The sequence below is a fragment of the Hipposideros armiger genome, unplaced genomic scaffold (genome assembly GCF_001890085.2).
Source record: "Hipposideros armiger isolate ML-2016 unplaced genomic scaffold, ASM189008v1 scaffold_499, whole genome shotgun sequence".
Lineage (NCBI taxonomy): Eukaryota > Metazoa > Chordata > Mammalia > Chiroptera > Hipposideridae > Hipposideros > Hipposideros armiger.
In genome coordinates, this window is record NW_017731849.1 from 954425 (window position 1) to 972184 (window position 17760).

Here is a 17760-nt window from a genome sequence, read left to right on the forward strand (position 1 = left end):
CTCTCTCTCTCTCTCTCTCTCTCTCTCTCCCCCCCTCTCTCTCCCTCTCCACACACCCACACACACCCACACCCACACCCACACACACACACACACTCACACTCTCACACTCACTCACTCCTGTATCTCTTTACCTGTTATTCATCTACCTACCTACCTACTCCTACTGGTACCTCTAATTCTAATGTAATACCACAGAGCACATTCTGGTCTGCATTCATGTCATTTTTAAGCCCATCGGCCATAGAGATGAATGAAATGAGTAATTGAGTTTGTTTTACTCCTAAGGGAATTTAATTTTCTTACAGGTTTTAGTAGTTTATACTTTCAGGTTCACTCTTACATTGTCTGTGTATATTTGCTTTGAAGATATAAATTAGTTTGATGAATAGTTTTCACTCTGCTCTAATTTTTAGAATAAAATACATGAACTTAGGAAGAAGTGGAGGCCAGTTTAATCAAGTAGATATTGTTTGAGCCTTCTCTGTGCTAAGTGCTATTTTGGTTTGGTGAGGGTCAGAATCCCCTTTGCAGTCCAGAAGTTTAAGTTCCAACATAACACAGAATATGTTGTTGGCCACCTTTTTTTGAAAACTTCACAAATTTTCTTCTTAGAAATGTTCCAGGAAACATTAGAAATATAATCTTCAGCTCTGACTACAACCATCTTAGCTTGGATGTTATTTTCTAAACTCCTGTTTTTTCCACCCTCTAATTGATTTTTGTCTTGTTTCCTCTATATAGGCTTTTTTTTTGAAAATTGTTAATTGTTTTAAAAAACACATTAAATTTATCATGTTAACCATTTTTCTTTTTTATTGTTTTTTTTTCTGTTAACCATTTTTTAGTATAAATTTCTGTAGTGTTGTGTATGTTCACTGTTGTACAACAGATTTCCAGAACTGTTTCATTTTGCAAAATCAAAACTCCATACCTATTAAACAGCTGCTCATTCTCCTCCTCTTCCAACCCTCTCTCCCCTCTGCCCCTGTCCCACCATTCTGTTTTCTGTTTCTATGAATTTGACTACTTTAGATTTCTCATATAAATGAAATCATATATTTGTCTTTTTCTGACTGGCTTATTTACTTAACATAATGTCCTCAAATTTTGTCCATGTTGTAGCATGTGACAATATTTTTTTCCAGATTGACTAATATTTAATTGTATGCATGTACTGCATTTGTTTAGCCATTCATCCATCGATGAATGTTTGAGTTGGTTCTACCTGTTAGCTTGTGAATAATGCTGCTAAAACATGGCTGTGCAGCTATCTCTTCCAGACGCTGCTTCAATTTGGGTATATACTCAGACGAGAAGAGAATTTGCTGGATTATATGGTAGTTCTCTTTTCAGTTTCCTGAGGGAATGCCATATCTTTTTTTATAGCAGTTGCACGATTTTACAATTCTGTCAGCAGTGTATAAGGGTTCTAATTTATCCACATCCTCAGCAACGCTTTCTGTATTTTCTTTAATTAGCCACCCTAATGGGTATGTGATTTGGGTTTGCATTTCTCTAATAATTAGTGATGTTGAGCAGCTTTTTATGTGCTTGTTGACCATTTGTATATCATCTTTGGTGAAATGTCTGTTCATTTTTTTTTTAATCAGGTTTAATCATCTTTTGTTTTTTAATCAGGTTATTTTTGTTGTTGAGTTGCAGGAATTCTTTATATACATTATATAAAAGAATTCTTTATGGACATTAATCACTTATCAGGTATATGATGTGCAGGAATTTTCTCTTATTTTTATTGTATCCTTTGCTATAGAAAAGTTTTTAGGTTTAATGTAGGTAGTCTCATTGTCTAGTTTTTCTTTTGTTGCCTGTGCTTCTAGTGTCATATCTAAGAAATTATAGCCACATCCAATGTTACGAAGCTTTCCCCCTGTTTTCTTCTAGGAATTTTATAATTTTGGGTTTTATGTTTAGGTTGTTAATCCATTTTGAATAAACTTGGTTTAAGATAAGGGTCCAACTTCATTCTTTTGAATGTGGATATCCTAGCAGCATTTGTTAAAGAGACTGTCCTTTCCCCCATTGAGTGGCCTGACAACTTGTTGAAGTTCATTTGACCATTCTTCGCAGACTTTTACTGTGGCACCTACACCTGTTGTACATGTTTATATATCCTCTCTGACAGTAGGCTGTCAGCTATTTATAGGCAAGACTCTTCCTTACTTTTCTTTGTTTCCTCACTGCTTGGTATAGAGGCCCAAAAGGCAAATTATGATCTGCGTAGTTTTTATTTGAGTTTTATACTTTCTCTTGTGTCACTTACTTGACTTTTTATAGTGCCAACAGTCTGGGAGGGAATAGTGTAAATAAAACTTCATAATTTATATATGGAACAGGTAACCATCATACCAGTTGATTGTTATCTCTTTCCTGTGGCACAAAGGAATGGTACTGGCTAGTTCTCGGGAGAGTAGATGAATCTCTTATGGTTAGCTTACCTGCATAGATCACTGTGTTACGAAAACAAAATCAAGGGCTTGATCATTCAGTATTTGTGGGTGACTGTTGTATTCCTAATCTGTTATACCATCTTGATTATATGCAGTGGTTGTCAACCTGTGGGTCGCGACTCCTTTGGGGGTCGAAGGACCCTTTCACAGGGGTTGCCTAAGACCATCGGAAAACAAAAAGATACTTACATTATGATTCATAACAGTAGCAAAATTACAGTTACAGAGTAGCAACGAAAATAATTTTATGGTTGGGGGTCATCACAACATGAGGAACTGTATTAAGGGGTCGCGTGGCATTACGAAGGTTGAGAACCGCTGACATAGAGGGTGAGAGAGTTTCTTCTTATTTCTTGGTTCATAAACATCTGAGAAACTATGCACTCTCTGAAAAGTATACATAATAATTATATCAATAAAATTTTACATAGTTCACGAGGTTTATACTTCATATGCACGCTATGTCACATATGTAAGACTAGATAATACATTCTCATGGTTCAAAAATCTAATATACATCTTAAAAAGATGTATGTTAGAATACTTGTCTCCATTCAGCTAGTCTTCTCTTGTGCTGTCTGTATCAGAAAGCATTTGTACTTTCTTGTTATCCTCACAGTGCTTGTTTTGCAGGTACACATCAAAACATATCTCCCCCTCTCTTGAACAAAAGGTAGCATAATATGTTGTTCAGGGTATGCTGCAGTGAAAACAACCGGAAAATCATAGTGGCTTAAAACAACAGCATAGTCACTTAGGGCTTAGACTTAGAGGCTCCTTTTTGTCACATGCTTGAATGCTTGCAGAGGCAGTGGAAAAGGAGCATGGCTTTTAAAGCTTCTGCCCCAAATTGATACATGTCACTTTCACTAACATTGTATTGGACAGTCATGGCCACACCCAAGTGCCCCAGATGGGCATGTGTAATTTTCCTGCAAGGAGAGGCACCAAATAGTTGTGAACAATATTAATACAGTCTACCATATATATTATAATGGATCATTACTTAGCAAACTGTCTCCTGAATTACTTCTGATACATATTAGTATTTCTTTTGTTTCATAGGTATCGGATCCTGTGATATTTATTTCTAACATTAACACTTGGTATTAATTTAATTAAAGCTATGGCGAATAAGTTTTATGATGCCATGTAAACTGAGCCCTTAAAATGTGTCCAAAATTTAAAGGCCACATGGGATCATTAAAAAAAAAAAAACATTTAAACATTTGAATGTAGTTTATTATTTTTATAAGTACTTTGGGCATTTTCTTGCACTGTTCACCCCTATTTGAGTTTTAGTAACCTTGCAGAATTATATCCGTTAAAAATGTACTTCCTTGCTTGCTTAACCCCTTTACAATAACAGTGCATTCTAAATGTGGAGCTTTGTGATTACGGAGTGGTAAGTCAGTGGTTTCAGTACACTATAATTCTTTTTTTTTTTTTTAACTCTAATTTTTAGGCAGAAAGTTTTTGCATATTTATTTGAATGCCAGGAAATGAGTGCTTTATAAAGACTTTTGAACTTTTGTGATAAAAGTATATAGTTCTTTAAATTTTAATTTAAGACTTTGATCTTATGCATTATGACTTAAAGAATTGATATCCACTCTTTCTGTGTTCTAACAAAGTGTGACATCCTCTGTCTATAATTGTTATTTTGACAGTCTTTTTAGTCAACAAAATAGTGTGTGCTTCTAGTAGCTGTTACAAGAATTAAACTCCACTGTACATTAGAAAATGTTATTTTTTGCTTACAAGTATTGGAATGCCATATCTACCACAATTTGATTATTTTACATAGTTTCTTTTTATATTTCTTTTAATCTATAAACTGAACTATATGGGATGATGTTCTTGGTTTGACCAGTTAAACTCTAGCTATTATTGCTAAAAAGGTAATTCTGACTCTAAACAAAAGGTGGACAATATACTTTGAGCCTTCATGGGTAATTTATTTTTATGCCCTTAGTTTTCATTGAAGAACTATAGAATAAAAGTTATGAGAAAACCAGTATTATAGTTTTATAGGAATGTGGTGAATTCATAATCTGTTAATTTGTTGGTTTCTATATAAAATTTCAAGATAAATATCTTTTAGAATTCAATTTGAGGATAAGCTTTACTTCTCTAGGGAAATGTTATGTTTCCGTTTTTATAATGAAATGACTCTGCTTTTTGTCAAATATACTTTGCCTTTTTTTGTTTAGAGTATTCTTTTGTCACCTTTCTGTTTCCACTTATTTGCTAAGTAGGAGTTGCTTTCTATTTTTACCCTTATACTATAAAGACTAGATCTGCTTGCATTTTCCTCCCTTGTATAAATAAGTCTTTGCCCTACCTTATGCCTGTCAGAATCTCCATTTAGATGTGTAATAGACATCTTAAACCCAAGGTGGTCAAAACTGATCTTATGCCCTTCTCTCTGCACCCAAATCTCCTCTATACAGCCTTCCTCATCTGAGTTAATGGCAACCCCACCCCTCTTTTACTTATACCAAAGAATTGGATTCATTTTTACTTTTTTTTTCTTTTTCAGTTTTTTCAAATGAATGAATGAATAGTGTTTTGTGGCGTACAGAGAACTCTTCAAACACTTGGTTGTATTAAATCCTCATAACTTTTTTTTTTTTTAAGATTTTATTGGGGAATTGGGGGAGAGAAACAGCATTGGGGAATCGGGGAAGGGGAACAGACAAGTTGCTGTCCTTTTGTTCTTCAGTCTAGTTGTGAGGACGTCGCTTCATTGGCCCACGTTGGTGTTATCATTGCGCTCTTCCTGGTTGAGACAGTCGCTCGCCTGTCATTCTGGTCACTCACCGGCTGCGGCCGCTCATGCTGGCTGCCAGCCACACACGGTAGCTTATGGCAACGCACTGCAGCAGGGGCTGCAGCCTATGCCGTCGCCTGTGACTCACAGCAGCCCAGCTCCAGGTCGAGCTGTTGTTCAGCATCTTAGCTGTAGAGGGTGCAGCGTCACTGGCCCGCATGTGGGATCCGAACTGGGACCCTGCTGCTCAGAGCTGGCGTCCCAAGCCAGCTCCTAACCTACGTGCCACTCGGCCAGCCCTGTTTTCTTTTTTTTTTTTCTTAAGAAGGAAAAAATCTTGATTATTTTTAAATGCTAATGCTGAAGAACAAGTAGAGAGGGAGAAGTTGAAGATACAAATTCAGAAGAATGGGGTTTATCTGCAGAACAGGATTTGCCCAAAAGGTGGAGGGAATGAGATTCACATTATAGGTATCATGATTAGTCCTAATTGACGATACATCAGAGTTAGTGCTGGGAAGCTGAGGAGAGAGATATTTGACTTTTGATTTCTTCTATTAAAAAGGAGAGATGCTAAGAATGAGGTGCCAAGTGGAAAGGTCGGAATTTTGAGGAGACAAAAAGGTCCTAACAGAGATTGTTAAATGTTTTTTTCTTCTTCTTTTTTTTTTTTTTTTTTTCCAGTCAAGGAAAGCCCCAGAGCCAAGGGCTTTGGGCAGGAGGCCACATTGTGGGCCAAGGAGGTGGTGGAGGGGCCTTATTTGACCTTCTTCTTGGGACGTAGGTTGTTTGTGTGGCCACACTTCTTCTTGCGGTAGTTGACAGCATGGGGATGCAGGTGAGCGTAACACTTGCGGCAGATCATCTTGTCACAGTTGTACTTCTGGGCAAGCTCAAGTGTGATGGTCTTGCCCGTCAGGGTCTTCACAAAGATCTGCACCTCTGCGTCTGCTGGGAGGCTGCTCCGCCGCCTCGTTGACGATTGTTAAATGCTTTGAGCCATGCATCCCTCTGGGCTTTGCTGGGCTACTAGGGGGATGCAGGGCACAAAATGTTTAAGAAACCCTGATGGATTTGTTCTTCAGGAGTTTTGGTCTCTTAAGGACAGGAGGAGTCAGCTGAGGTTTCATTTGAGTATTCAGGCTCTGCAAAAGAAGATAGTGCATATTGCTAGTGAGGTGGTACAGGAATGAATGGTAGTGTACGCTGTGTGTGCCAAAGGTGGTAGATAGAAATTTTGTGGTCTGCAGCTTAGTCTCCAGGAGTTAAGGTGGTACACCATTTACCTTGGTTGTTTATAATCCCATATTAGCATTCACCTTGAAATCCTTCTGGTGAACAGCTGCAAAGAAGATTGTTCTGGGGCTTTGATGCTTTTACTGGTAGTATGTAATGAGTCTTTATATAAGCTAACTGTTCTAGGTAGACGCTCTTTCTAAAGATTCTTTTTAGGAACTAAGGAATTTTCAGATTTTAAGTCCAGTTAAAACACACACACACACACACACACACACACACACTTTCTTAGGAAATGCAGGATTATCTTAAAACTCTTTGAATGATGGTAAAAGATGTTCTTCTCTAGAATAAAAAGGGAGAATTTATGCCAGTGATTTTAGTAGGTTCCAAGTTATTGGTTTACGTGTTTTACTTGGGGTAAGACATACTGCATTATTTCCACATTCACTTTTAATAGTGACTGAATTGCTTCCATTAAATGCTTTGTATTTTCATCAGGTTTCTACTATTTTTCTTCAGCACTCAGTCCAGCTCACATAAGGGCTCTTGATTGTTTTTTTCAACAAGTAATTATATTTTAGAACTCTTGGTTGTTTTAAGTTGTTTTATACAGAGATAATAGCCCTCAAGTAGCTTTTGCTGTAGTGATTTAATGAGAAAGGGAGGAAGGGAGAGAGTTTTAGACTTAATAGGAAGACTTGCTGTTATGTTTTATGACTGACAGTGCCACACATAAAATGCAGATATAATTTTCCTACAAGTTTAGCAGTTCAAGGATAATCTGATGGATAAAACATATTGGGCATAAAAATATTAGAAATACCACATAGGTAAGATTTCTCTTTTGTCTGATTCTGAGACCTCCTTTCTGCCCTTTCTCCCCCGTCTTTGTTCCCTTCTCCTCCTGCTCTTCTTTCTTCTAGTGGCTAAGATGTTTTTCCTTTTTATTTTTTGCTCCTTCTGTATGATCGTGCTCTCTCTTACTTGAATGGTGCTCAATAATATATCTTTAAACTCATTAAAAATAATAGGCACTGAGCCAGGCACTGTTTTAATAAGCACTTTACAGGAATCAATTTAATCCTCATAGCAATCATATGAAATATCTCATTTACAGGTGAAGATACTGGGCACATACAGAGGAGATGAGATATGATCCAAGAGGGTTTGACTCTAGAGTTCATGTGCTTTATCATTACACTGTGCTACCTTCCAACCATTGAGTTAATAGCCAATATAGTAGTTTTGACAGTTTTCAATGAACCAAAATAATCAGCTTATCCATTAGTACTAGATATGTTTAATATCTAAGCATTTATTTTAATGGTATTTGTTTTAATGGCTGGTAACGTTTACAGTCAGTATATCTAAAAGAAAAATTTTATTTTATGGCCATACATTCTCAACTGAAAATTGCACCTTACAATTATCTGCTGAAGTTGCCTGTATCAGTCAATAGTTTGTTAGTACTCTCTTGAGAAAAGGGGAACGAAACAAGGAAACAAGTCACTGTCCTAGGCTTCTGTCAGTAGGTAATTTTTGGACTGCAGTGCAGGAAGGGGGGACCTCAGCAGAAAGTGGTCAATTTTGTTGATTTAAGGAGTTAGGGACCCAAGTCCAGGGAAGCCCAAGTAAGTTGGAATTTGTGGAACAAAATACCTGAAGAGAGAGAGATGTAGAAAGAGAGCTCCACAAATGTGGTTAAGGGTTTGCCTTGAGAGTTTGGGTGAATATTAATCTGTGACTGTGTAGGGTGAAATGCCATAATGGAAGATGTGTAGGATTTCTGAAGAAAGCAATTACTGAGGATTAACATGAATAATTTCTGGTGCTTACACAAGGTCAAGGATTGTTTGAATTCTCTCCATGTGGATTGAGAAACTTCATTGACTACGTGGGCAATTCAGTAGAGGGGTAAAGTGTGGGCTATATTAGCTTTGAAATGGTAGTAGTATTCTAGTACTAACCTGAGAAAGCTTCAGGCTAATATGCAAGTAACTTACCTGTTTGCTTGGGGGAAAAAAAATCGTTAAAGCAATGTTTCTCAACTTTGTCAATGATGACATTGAGGCTAGAGAACTCTTTGCTTTGGAGGACTATCCAATGCATAAATAGAATGTTTACAAATGTTCCTGATCTCTACCCACCAAATGTCAGTAGTAGTCTTCAGTTGTGATAACCAGAAATGTCTTCAGACATTGCTTCATGTCCTGCAGGGGGCAAAATCACCCCAGGTTGAGAATGAATGGTTTTTAAAGAATTGCGACAAAATGTAGCACTCAACAGCCAAAAAAAAAAAAGTTATAAGCTATAAAGATGTAGGAAAATGCGCATTATCTGGAAGAAAAATTAGTTACTAGAGAATCAGAAGTGGTGGAATTAATAGACAAGATATTAAAATAGCTATAGTAAAAATGCTCAATGTGCTCAAGGATGTAATGGAAAACTTAATGAGTGAAATAGAAGATAGAAAAGAAACCATGCGGAACTACTAGAGATAGGAAAACACAACATTTGAAATGAATCCTTTTATGGGAAATTTTAACAGTAGACTAGTCAATGAAGAAAAGATCATTGAACTTGAAAATATGGCAATAGAATCTATCAAAAAACACAAAGAGCATAAAGAATGCAGAACATTTTATCAACTTTATAATTTTAAATGGTCTAACGTTTGTAGCCAGAGTCTTCAGAAGGAGAGGAGAGAGGAGGTGGACAGAAAAAATATTCAAAGAAGGAATGCCAAAAATTTCTAAATTTGGTGGAAACTATAAATCCATAAATCGAAAAAGGGTAGCCACACACAGAAGGATTGCAAAGGTACACCATAATCAAGTCCTGAAAATAAGCAATAAGTGAAAAGTCTCAGGAGTTAAAGGAAAAAAGGCATATCAAGTAGAGAAGAATTAAAATAAGAATCCACAGATTCAAAAGATTCAGAAACTATGTAATGCACAAGACAGTGTTTCTTCAGAAACCATGTAAGTCAGAAGACACTAGAAGGGCATCTTTGAAGAGCTGAAGGAAGAAAACTGGTCAACCCAGAATTCTGTTTTCTTTGAAAATACTCTTCAGAGTAAAGGTGAGATAAAAGAATTTTCAGCCAAACAACAATAGTTGATAGAATTCATTGCCAGCAGACCTACAGTCTAAAGAATTATCAAAACGAAGTTCTTCAGGAAAAAGAAAAATGACACTAAGATGGAAACTTGGATCTGTATAGTGGATTGAAGACTGGCAGAAATGTAGATGAATATATGCGTAAATATAAATCACTATTTTCCATTTTAAAATTCCTTTAAAAGATAATTGACTCTTTAAAGTAAAATAACGTATTATGGGAATCAAAGTTTATAGAGAAGAAAAAATGTATGAAAATAGCCCAAACACAGAAGTTGTGAAATAGATGTTCCTGTTGTAGGGCTACCATTTTTATATTACCCGTTGTTATTCTTACTGTTAAACTTCAACAGACTCTTTTATCTTTTAGTTCAATGAACTGACATTATGTATTTTTCGCCATCCCTCACCCCCATTCTGAAATGTCCCTGGAATTTTCTTGAATGATTTACTCCAGAACTTTGTTTCTTAGATTATAAGGTCCTTCGAGAATCTGATAAGAACTGTTCTGCTTTTACCCAGAAAAATGAACTGAAAAAATAACCTACACAGTTTTCCATGGGGTGTTTCATGGACTCATTAAATCCTCTAAATGAGAACTTAGAAACAACTGTTTTACCTATGTAATATTAAACTGTATTGTAATTTAAGATTTCGTTGACTGCTTCAAATTTAGACTTAAGTTACTTCGTCTGCAAGTTAAAATGACAGGATTTCAACCGTTGACTTTTTAAAGTAAAAAATTTGCTGATATTACCAGTTTTTATATTTCAAAACTCACCCTTTGATTAGATTGAATCATACAACTTTTAAAAATGATTAACTTTATCTCTTTAACGTTCCAGAGCTGTAAATTTAACATGCTCTTGTGAAAGATCTTGTATAATGGGATTCCCTGGATTTATTAATTAGCATTTTACTAATTAAAAATACATAAATTGTTATTGTTTTACACAACATCCAGAAAAAATCAGTATAAAGTGCATCTTAACTTTTGCATAGATATTTTAGTACTCAGTCATTTAATTTATTTTTATTCTACTGTTTCTTATTAGCAGGTATAGAGTGTAAACACTATAGAAGAGAATTGTCAAATTTTCATATTCTGAGTGTCTGTCTTCAAAAAACAAATTATTTTTTCAGAAACTGCTTTGACTGGACCTGCCTTATCTGTACCCTCTCTGGGAAATGGGAATGAAACTGCACCTGGATCAGTTACACAGCCAAAGAAAATTCGAGGAATTGGATTTGGAGATATTTTTAAAGAAGGCTCTGTGAAACTTAGGACAAGGACATCCAGTAGTGAAACAGAAGAGAAAAAACCAGAAAAGGTAATTTTGATGAGGAACTTTAGTTAGATTAACTCCACTCATTAAGATTTAAAAAAAATGTAAGTCCCTGCAACTTTAAATTTCTTTTTTGAGATCGCAAGTAATTGGTTATGAATGAGAAGACTGAGAAACTCTTTTCACGTTTATAGTGATGAATGTTTATGTTTGATTTCTATAAAATTAGAATGTCTTTGATAAATTTAACACAACTGCCTTTTAGTGGAAGCTTTAGACTTTTAGTTGTCGTAGTTATAAAAATAGAAAAAGCAAGACTTTCTTTTGCCTTTAAAAGCAAGTTTTTTTCTTTTAATTTGAAGTAAGCCTAAAATGGGCCATTTTAAAGTGGATTCACAGTGAGAAATTAATTAGGCACTGCTTAACTTACCTCTGGTTTGTCAGCAATGGTGAAATCTAATTCCCTCTAAATGTACAGAGAACTTTATTTTTCTTTAGTATTTTACTGGCATTGTGAAATAAATCAGAGTGAATGTGCCATAAATTATAAGCTCTAGTAAGAGATTTTAAAAATAGACCATAAGTTATTATTTTGGGGAAAAATAGCTACAGTCTTTAGAACATTTATTTTAAAGCTATTGTTCTGGTGGTAACATTTTGCAGCTTCAGATCGAGCACTTCAGATAGGAGGCTTTTCCCGTAACTTTCAGAGTATTCTTTCCTTTGTACTTCTCATTTGTGTCTTTATTTAACTGAAGAGTTTAAGGTATTTCAGTATTTACTTGCCTAGTTTGGCTATATTTCAGTTATAAGACTGTTTTTGTTGGTGAAATATTTCTGGAGTTTTCTCCTACTAAAGTGTTTAGTTTCAACATTTTTTTTTTCTTTCCTAGCTTGCTACATGTTTTCTCATGTAATTATGATTTAAGTTCAGGAAAGAGAACTTATACTTTGTACCCTACCCTTCTAGCTCTGAGGCAGTCTGGCATTAAGATTATGGGGCCTAATTGATTCTTGGTTTTGAAGGTAAAGATTGTGGTTTTTGGAGTGGTGCTGTAAGCCATATAACAGCTAGGAATGTTGGAGAAGCAATGTCTGCATTAGGAGGCACATTTGATTAGACGATCTGGCGCCCCTTTCTAACTCTAAGGCTTATGACTGTGTTGAATAACTTTATTTTATTAATGGCTACACCAGTAATCTTTCATTTGCCATTTGTGTTTACTATTCCAGAGTTGTTAAGAGTACTCTCAGTGTCACCCTCTGTGATGGCCTTGTGAGGCTTGCTTTGATCACTGATTTAGGAATTGATCAAGCAGGGAGCACATTTACTGTTTATAGGTGACCCCAAATTGGAAGATATGGTGGTTAGAGTGGGAGAAATTAAAGTGAGTATGTTAAAAGATAAACAACACACAGTGAAAGTAAGGTAACGAATGGTATGTTCATATTTTTAACTAATGAAATCTAAGGTCAAATACAGTGTTATTTTGGGGGCGAGAACTCAAGAAACAGTATAAGATGAGGAAGGATAGCTGTAGTAACTTACAGTGGAAAAGTGTCTCCTGGACTATAGTTATAATAAGGGTTATAACATTATGTAAATATTTTCATTCAGATAGCAGCAATGAAGTATCAAGACTTTTTCTTCTCTATTTCATTGTAAGGAAGCTGAGTGATGTTGTTTAAGAGCCCACTTTCTGGAGTCATACTTTCCAGGTTTAAATCTGGGTTCTACTACTAAATTACTGTTATCATGGGCAGGTTATTGAACTGTTTCCTAATCTATAAAAGGTGTAAATGATAGTGCCCATTTTCTGCAGAGTGTTCTGTGGATTAAGTTATAATGTATGAAAAGTTCTGAGCTCAAGGATTGATACATAGTAAATTTTGAAATGCTATTATCATTTATGTTAGAGATTCTAAATTTAGAGTATTTGTTATTGGTATCAGGATTTATTAAAATTGGGAGTTTTAAAAGTTCTGAGCTATCATTTAAGTAGCTTTTGAGATCTTTATCTTTTTCATGGCAGAGTTTTCATTCACATTGCTAACCAGGCTATAAAGACCATGAGGGAAAGCTGGATAACTGTAAATGGAAATTTCGTCTAACAATATTATATGTATTCTTAACTTAAAATAGTTGATGCCATCCTTCTCTGTTCTAGCCCTTAATTATACAGTCACTAGGATCCAGAACTCAGAGCGTAGAGATAACAAAAACAGACACTGAAGGTAAAATTAAAGGTAAGTTATTTGAATAAAATTTTCATACCTGGAATGAAGCATGCTCAAATATATTGTTAGATTTGTTGAAGACATTTGTTAACATTATACTACTTGATCAGCGTATTAAATCCTACTAGATATAAACACCATGAGGTCAAGGATTTTAATATGCTTTGTTCACTGATGTATCTGCTCCCCCAGCAGTTAGAACTGTGCCTAGAGCATAGTGGTCACTTAGTAACTATTTGAATGAATGATTAATGAAATTGTTACCTAATTCAATGTACAATATTGGCTGAAAATGTTAAATTCATTTTAACAGCTTCTAGTGTACATTTCTTTGCACAAAATAGAGACTTAGTATTTGTTGAAGGAATCAATTTATATAAGCTACATTATTTACATTTTTTTATTTTAGCTAAAGAATATTGTAGAACATTATTTGCCTATGAAGGTACTAATGAAGATGAACTTACTTTTAAAGAGGGAGAGATAATCCATTTGATAAATAAGGTAAGATATTTCTCAGTTTTTCACTGAATCATTTAATTTATTCATAGAAATATTTCTGTCTTCCTACACTCCCCCTAGAATGTAAGTAAGCTCTAGAAGAGCTGGGACTTGGTCTTGTTTGTTTCTGTGTCCTGAGAACTTGGCACATAGTAAGTACTCAGAAAGTTTTTTTCTTTTCCCGAGGAAACTTTTATTTTCTATCTTAGTTATAATTGATATATTGGGAATCATTATGTGTTATTTTTTTAGCTTCCCCAGGTGTCAATTCTCACTTCCTGTTCTACCTCATTCTATTTTTTCCCACCTAATGCATATTGTATTGTTTATAATATAAAAATAAAAATAAGGAAACAATTTAAATGTTCATCAATATCTAAATGGTTATGAAATTTCATACTGTGGAAAATGGTGCAGCTATTTACAAGAATGAGGTAGTTTTATAACTTGGAATGAATTAAGGCAAAATGAATTAAAGGAAAAAGAAAAAACCCAGAAATATTGGGGTATGGGCGAAAGCCTATAATTACTATTTGTAATACAGGAATATTTATAAATATTTTGTTTTTGCAATAACCCTATAGAATAATTTTTAAAAATTTCCCATTGTTTTAAATGAACTGTCAGATGGTTCAGTGTATGTAATTTTTAATACACCGTTTGGACTGATAACACATAATTTCTTAGGAAGTATGGTATTTGGAAGAAATTGTAGCGGATCCTGTTAATTTCTAAAGCAAATGAATAATGTGATTAATTTTTAGCATGTAAAATATTGAGAAGAATGTTAAGGAAGATAGTTTGGAAATTCATATTCTCTTTCCACCCTCCTCTCCCACTTCCTTTCCTTTCTCCTTTCCCTCTGAGAACTTTTTATCCTTATAAACTGAATTTTAAAATTATTTGAATTATTAAAAAAAACCTTATTTTATAACTAGTGCTAGAAGTAATATGTGAGGAATATTTTCTTTTAGGAGGACCTAATTATCATTTTAGGTCTTTTTTTTTTTTCTTGTAAAAATAATGGAATTTAGTAGTTTCCTATTTTATAAATTTTTTCCTTATTTAAAGATAACCCCTGTTATCTTAATTATTCGTCATTTTGCATTTTAGGAGACTGGAGAAGCTGGCTGGTGGAAGGGTGAACTTAATGGTAAAGAAGGAGTATTTCCAGACAATTTTGCTGTTCAGATAAATGAACTAGATAAGGACTTTCCAGTAAGCTTTTATTTTTCAATGATAATAATAGTTTAAAGAAACTTTTGCCAATATTTCTTTAAAAACAGGGGTTTTACATTGTTACTGAATAATTCTATGAGGGTGTTTTAGATTTATTTAGGTAAAAGCTACTTGAATTATAGTAAAACAAAACAATATTTCAGTTCTATGCTTTTTTCCTGATTTTCTTTACCCACTGACTGTATTGATGAGTAACTTTAGACTTCATTACTTTATTATAATTAAAAGAAAAAAGGCTGCCCATACTATTTTTATTGAAAATATTTTAAGGAATATTGATCTTACTGTTATCCTGTCAATGTATTTTTGGGAGGGTATAGGATTTAATATCTCTCTCTCTCTCACTTTTCACAGCGAATAAAGTGAGGCTTGAGTCATTCATCACTGACCTTTTGCTTTAGTACTACTTGATCCCTTCTTTCCCCCCATAGAGGGGTGGATCTAATTGAGTTTTTAAAATATGGAGAGGGAAAGAGAGTTGGACAGAGAACAGACACACAGCAAGGCAGTTCACCATATTTGATTTAAGCCAATGCAGAAATCTCTAACTTTTTTAGTCTTTAGTTAAGTAAATTACTAAAGGTTACTCTGTGGAGGCTTACACTATTGGAGGCCCTTCCCTTTGCTAGATTTGATTCAGGATTGATTCAACCTTCAGTGGGCTTTATTTTTAAACTTAACGAACACATTCTTTTTTTTTTTTGTCTTTTATTAGATATTTATACAGTATTATTGATTATCAGCTATTTTTAATATGCAAAAACCAAAGTCATTTACTTAGAAATATGTCTCAAATTTTTGAAGGCATTAAATGAGGTCTTAAAAATAAGTGAATGCTTATAAATCTAAGAAAATTTGAATAAATTAAGGAAAACCAGACTTTTGCCTTTAATCTTCTCTTTGAGAGTTTTGAAGAGTCAAGAATGAAAGCTAGATATATTTATTAGTTATTATTATTATTTTTTTAAACAAAGCCTTTTTCTTGCTCTTTGCCTGTCACCTCTCCCTTCCCACCAAACTCAGCTGTTAAAAGAGTGTAAAATGGTGCCTAGGAATCTTATATTAGGGGAGACAAGACAGAAGTTTTGCTCATTAAGAATTTATAGGTTTACCTAACAGTGATAAGTTTTGAAATATTTGAATTTTGATCAAGGAGGTATTTGTTCTAATCGGATAAATTTTTTGTCAGTGACCTTCTGTGGAGTTATTAGGATCTTATTTTATAGTTTTTGGCAGGGATGGGATGAGGAGAGATGTTCCTATGTATAATTTTGATTATTAATGATCAGAATTTATTTTAACTATTTAATATGCAAATTTTCAACTGTTTTCACCATTATTATTTTAATAGAAACCAAAGAAACCACCACCTCCTGCTAAGGGTCCAGGTATGTAACAAATACATTACTCAGTTTGCTGGTTTTCATATTTTTAAGTTCTAACATGGTGAGATTGGGTCTTACGTAAATCATTTTTATTGCCAAAAAAAAAATGTATGTGCTATATGCAGATTTTTAGAAATACAAAAATTGATTGTTCCTATACATTAATATGTCAGTATTTTTTTAAAGTACAAACTATATAAAATAGAAATCTTGAAAATAATTTGGATACTTTAGTTATATGCCATTTTGAGTTAAGAAAATTGATTAAGGGGCCGGCCGAGTGGCTCAGTTGGTTAAGAGCTTGCTCAAGAGTTTGAGCTCTGAGCAACAGCGGTTTGATTCCCAGCCCGAGCTGAGCTGCCGCTGAGCTGCCAACAGGTGGCAGGATGGCTCAGCTAAAAAAAAAAAAAAATAAAATGGTTTCTTAAAAAAGAAAAAAAAATTGATTAAGTTTAAATATGCTTAGAAAACGTGATATATTTACCTGGCCAGTTATTCTATCTTTTCAGGTGAAATCCTCTTGTTAATGTCTGAAACAAATAGCTGATTATTTATATACTCTTCCTTCAGAGTGTGTGCTGGGGATTAAACAAATTAGAAGAATTAATTTTTTTTAAACAGTTGAATTAAACAAATTTAGAAGAGCTTTCCAGAGTTAATGTTTTATAATCTGGTTCTTGTCATTTCTGTAAGCTCTAGACTTAAATTTCTGATTTTTACAAATACTGTGAAATCGTTTTCTTGAAAGATTTGCTCTTTTTAAAAATAATGTAAGTTCTCCTCTCTGCCATGGTTTCAGCTTTGTGTTTTCTGACCTAATCCCTGAACAAGGAAAGCACAAGTAAAAAGTAATGGAGCTTTTAAAATTAATTAAAATAAAACTTTTAATTCCACAATTGCAGCATTTCAAGTCTCAAAGTCAGTATTTGGACAGCACAAAACCCGAATATTTCCATCATCACAGATAGTTCTACTGGACAGTGGTGGTGTAGAGGATCGGAATCCCTTCATTTGACAAAGAAGGAACTGAGATTGCAGAGTTATTATTTACTTAGGGTAATAGTGACAGGTGCAGGATTAGATATTGGCCCTAGTGATTCTGATGCATTTTTTTTTCTGTTAAACCATGTTTTCATCTGATATTTTTATTTATTTATTTTTTAAAGATTTTTATTGGGGAATTGGGGGATGGGAACAGCGCTGGAGATTTGGAGGAAGGGGAACAGACAAGTTGCTGTCCTTTTGTTCTTCAGTCTAGTTGTGGAGGATGTTGCTTCAGTGGCCCAAGTTGGTACCATCATTGCACTCTTACCGGGCGAGGCAGATCAGTCGCCGGCTTCTGGACTGCCGCTCTTGCTGGCTGCTGGCTACACACGGTAGCCCATGGCAACCCACTGCAGCAGGGGCTGCAGCCTACGCCGTTGCCGGCAACTCATGGCAGCCCAGCTCCAGGTTGAGCTGTTGTTCAGCATCTTAGCTGTGGAGGGCAGTGTCACTGGCCCTCATAT

At 34.7% G+C, this 17760-nt stretch overlaps 1 protein-coding gene across 1 annotated transcript in view; it reads left to right on the forward strand.

Annotated features, from left to right (window-relative positions):
- CD2AP (CD2 associated protein) overlaps window positions 1–17760 on the forward strand; it is a 102231-nt gene that overhangs the window by 52772 nt on the left and 31699 nt on the right. Inside the window, exons 6-10 of the mRNA XM_019667536.1 lie at window positions 10747–10934; window positions 13058–13136; window positions 13537–13631; window positions 14742–14846; window positions 16219–16255. Of these exons, the coding sequence (XP_019523081.1) occupies window positions 10747–10934; window positions 13058–13136; window positions 13537–13631; window positions 14742–14846; window positions 16219–16255 (504 nt within the window). The remainder of the gene's footprint in view (window positions 1–10746; window positions 10935–13057; window positions 13137–13536; window positions 13632–14741; window positions 14847–16218; window positions 16256–17760) is intronic.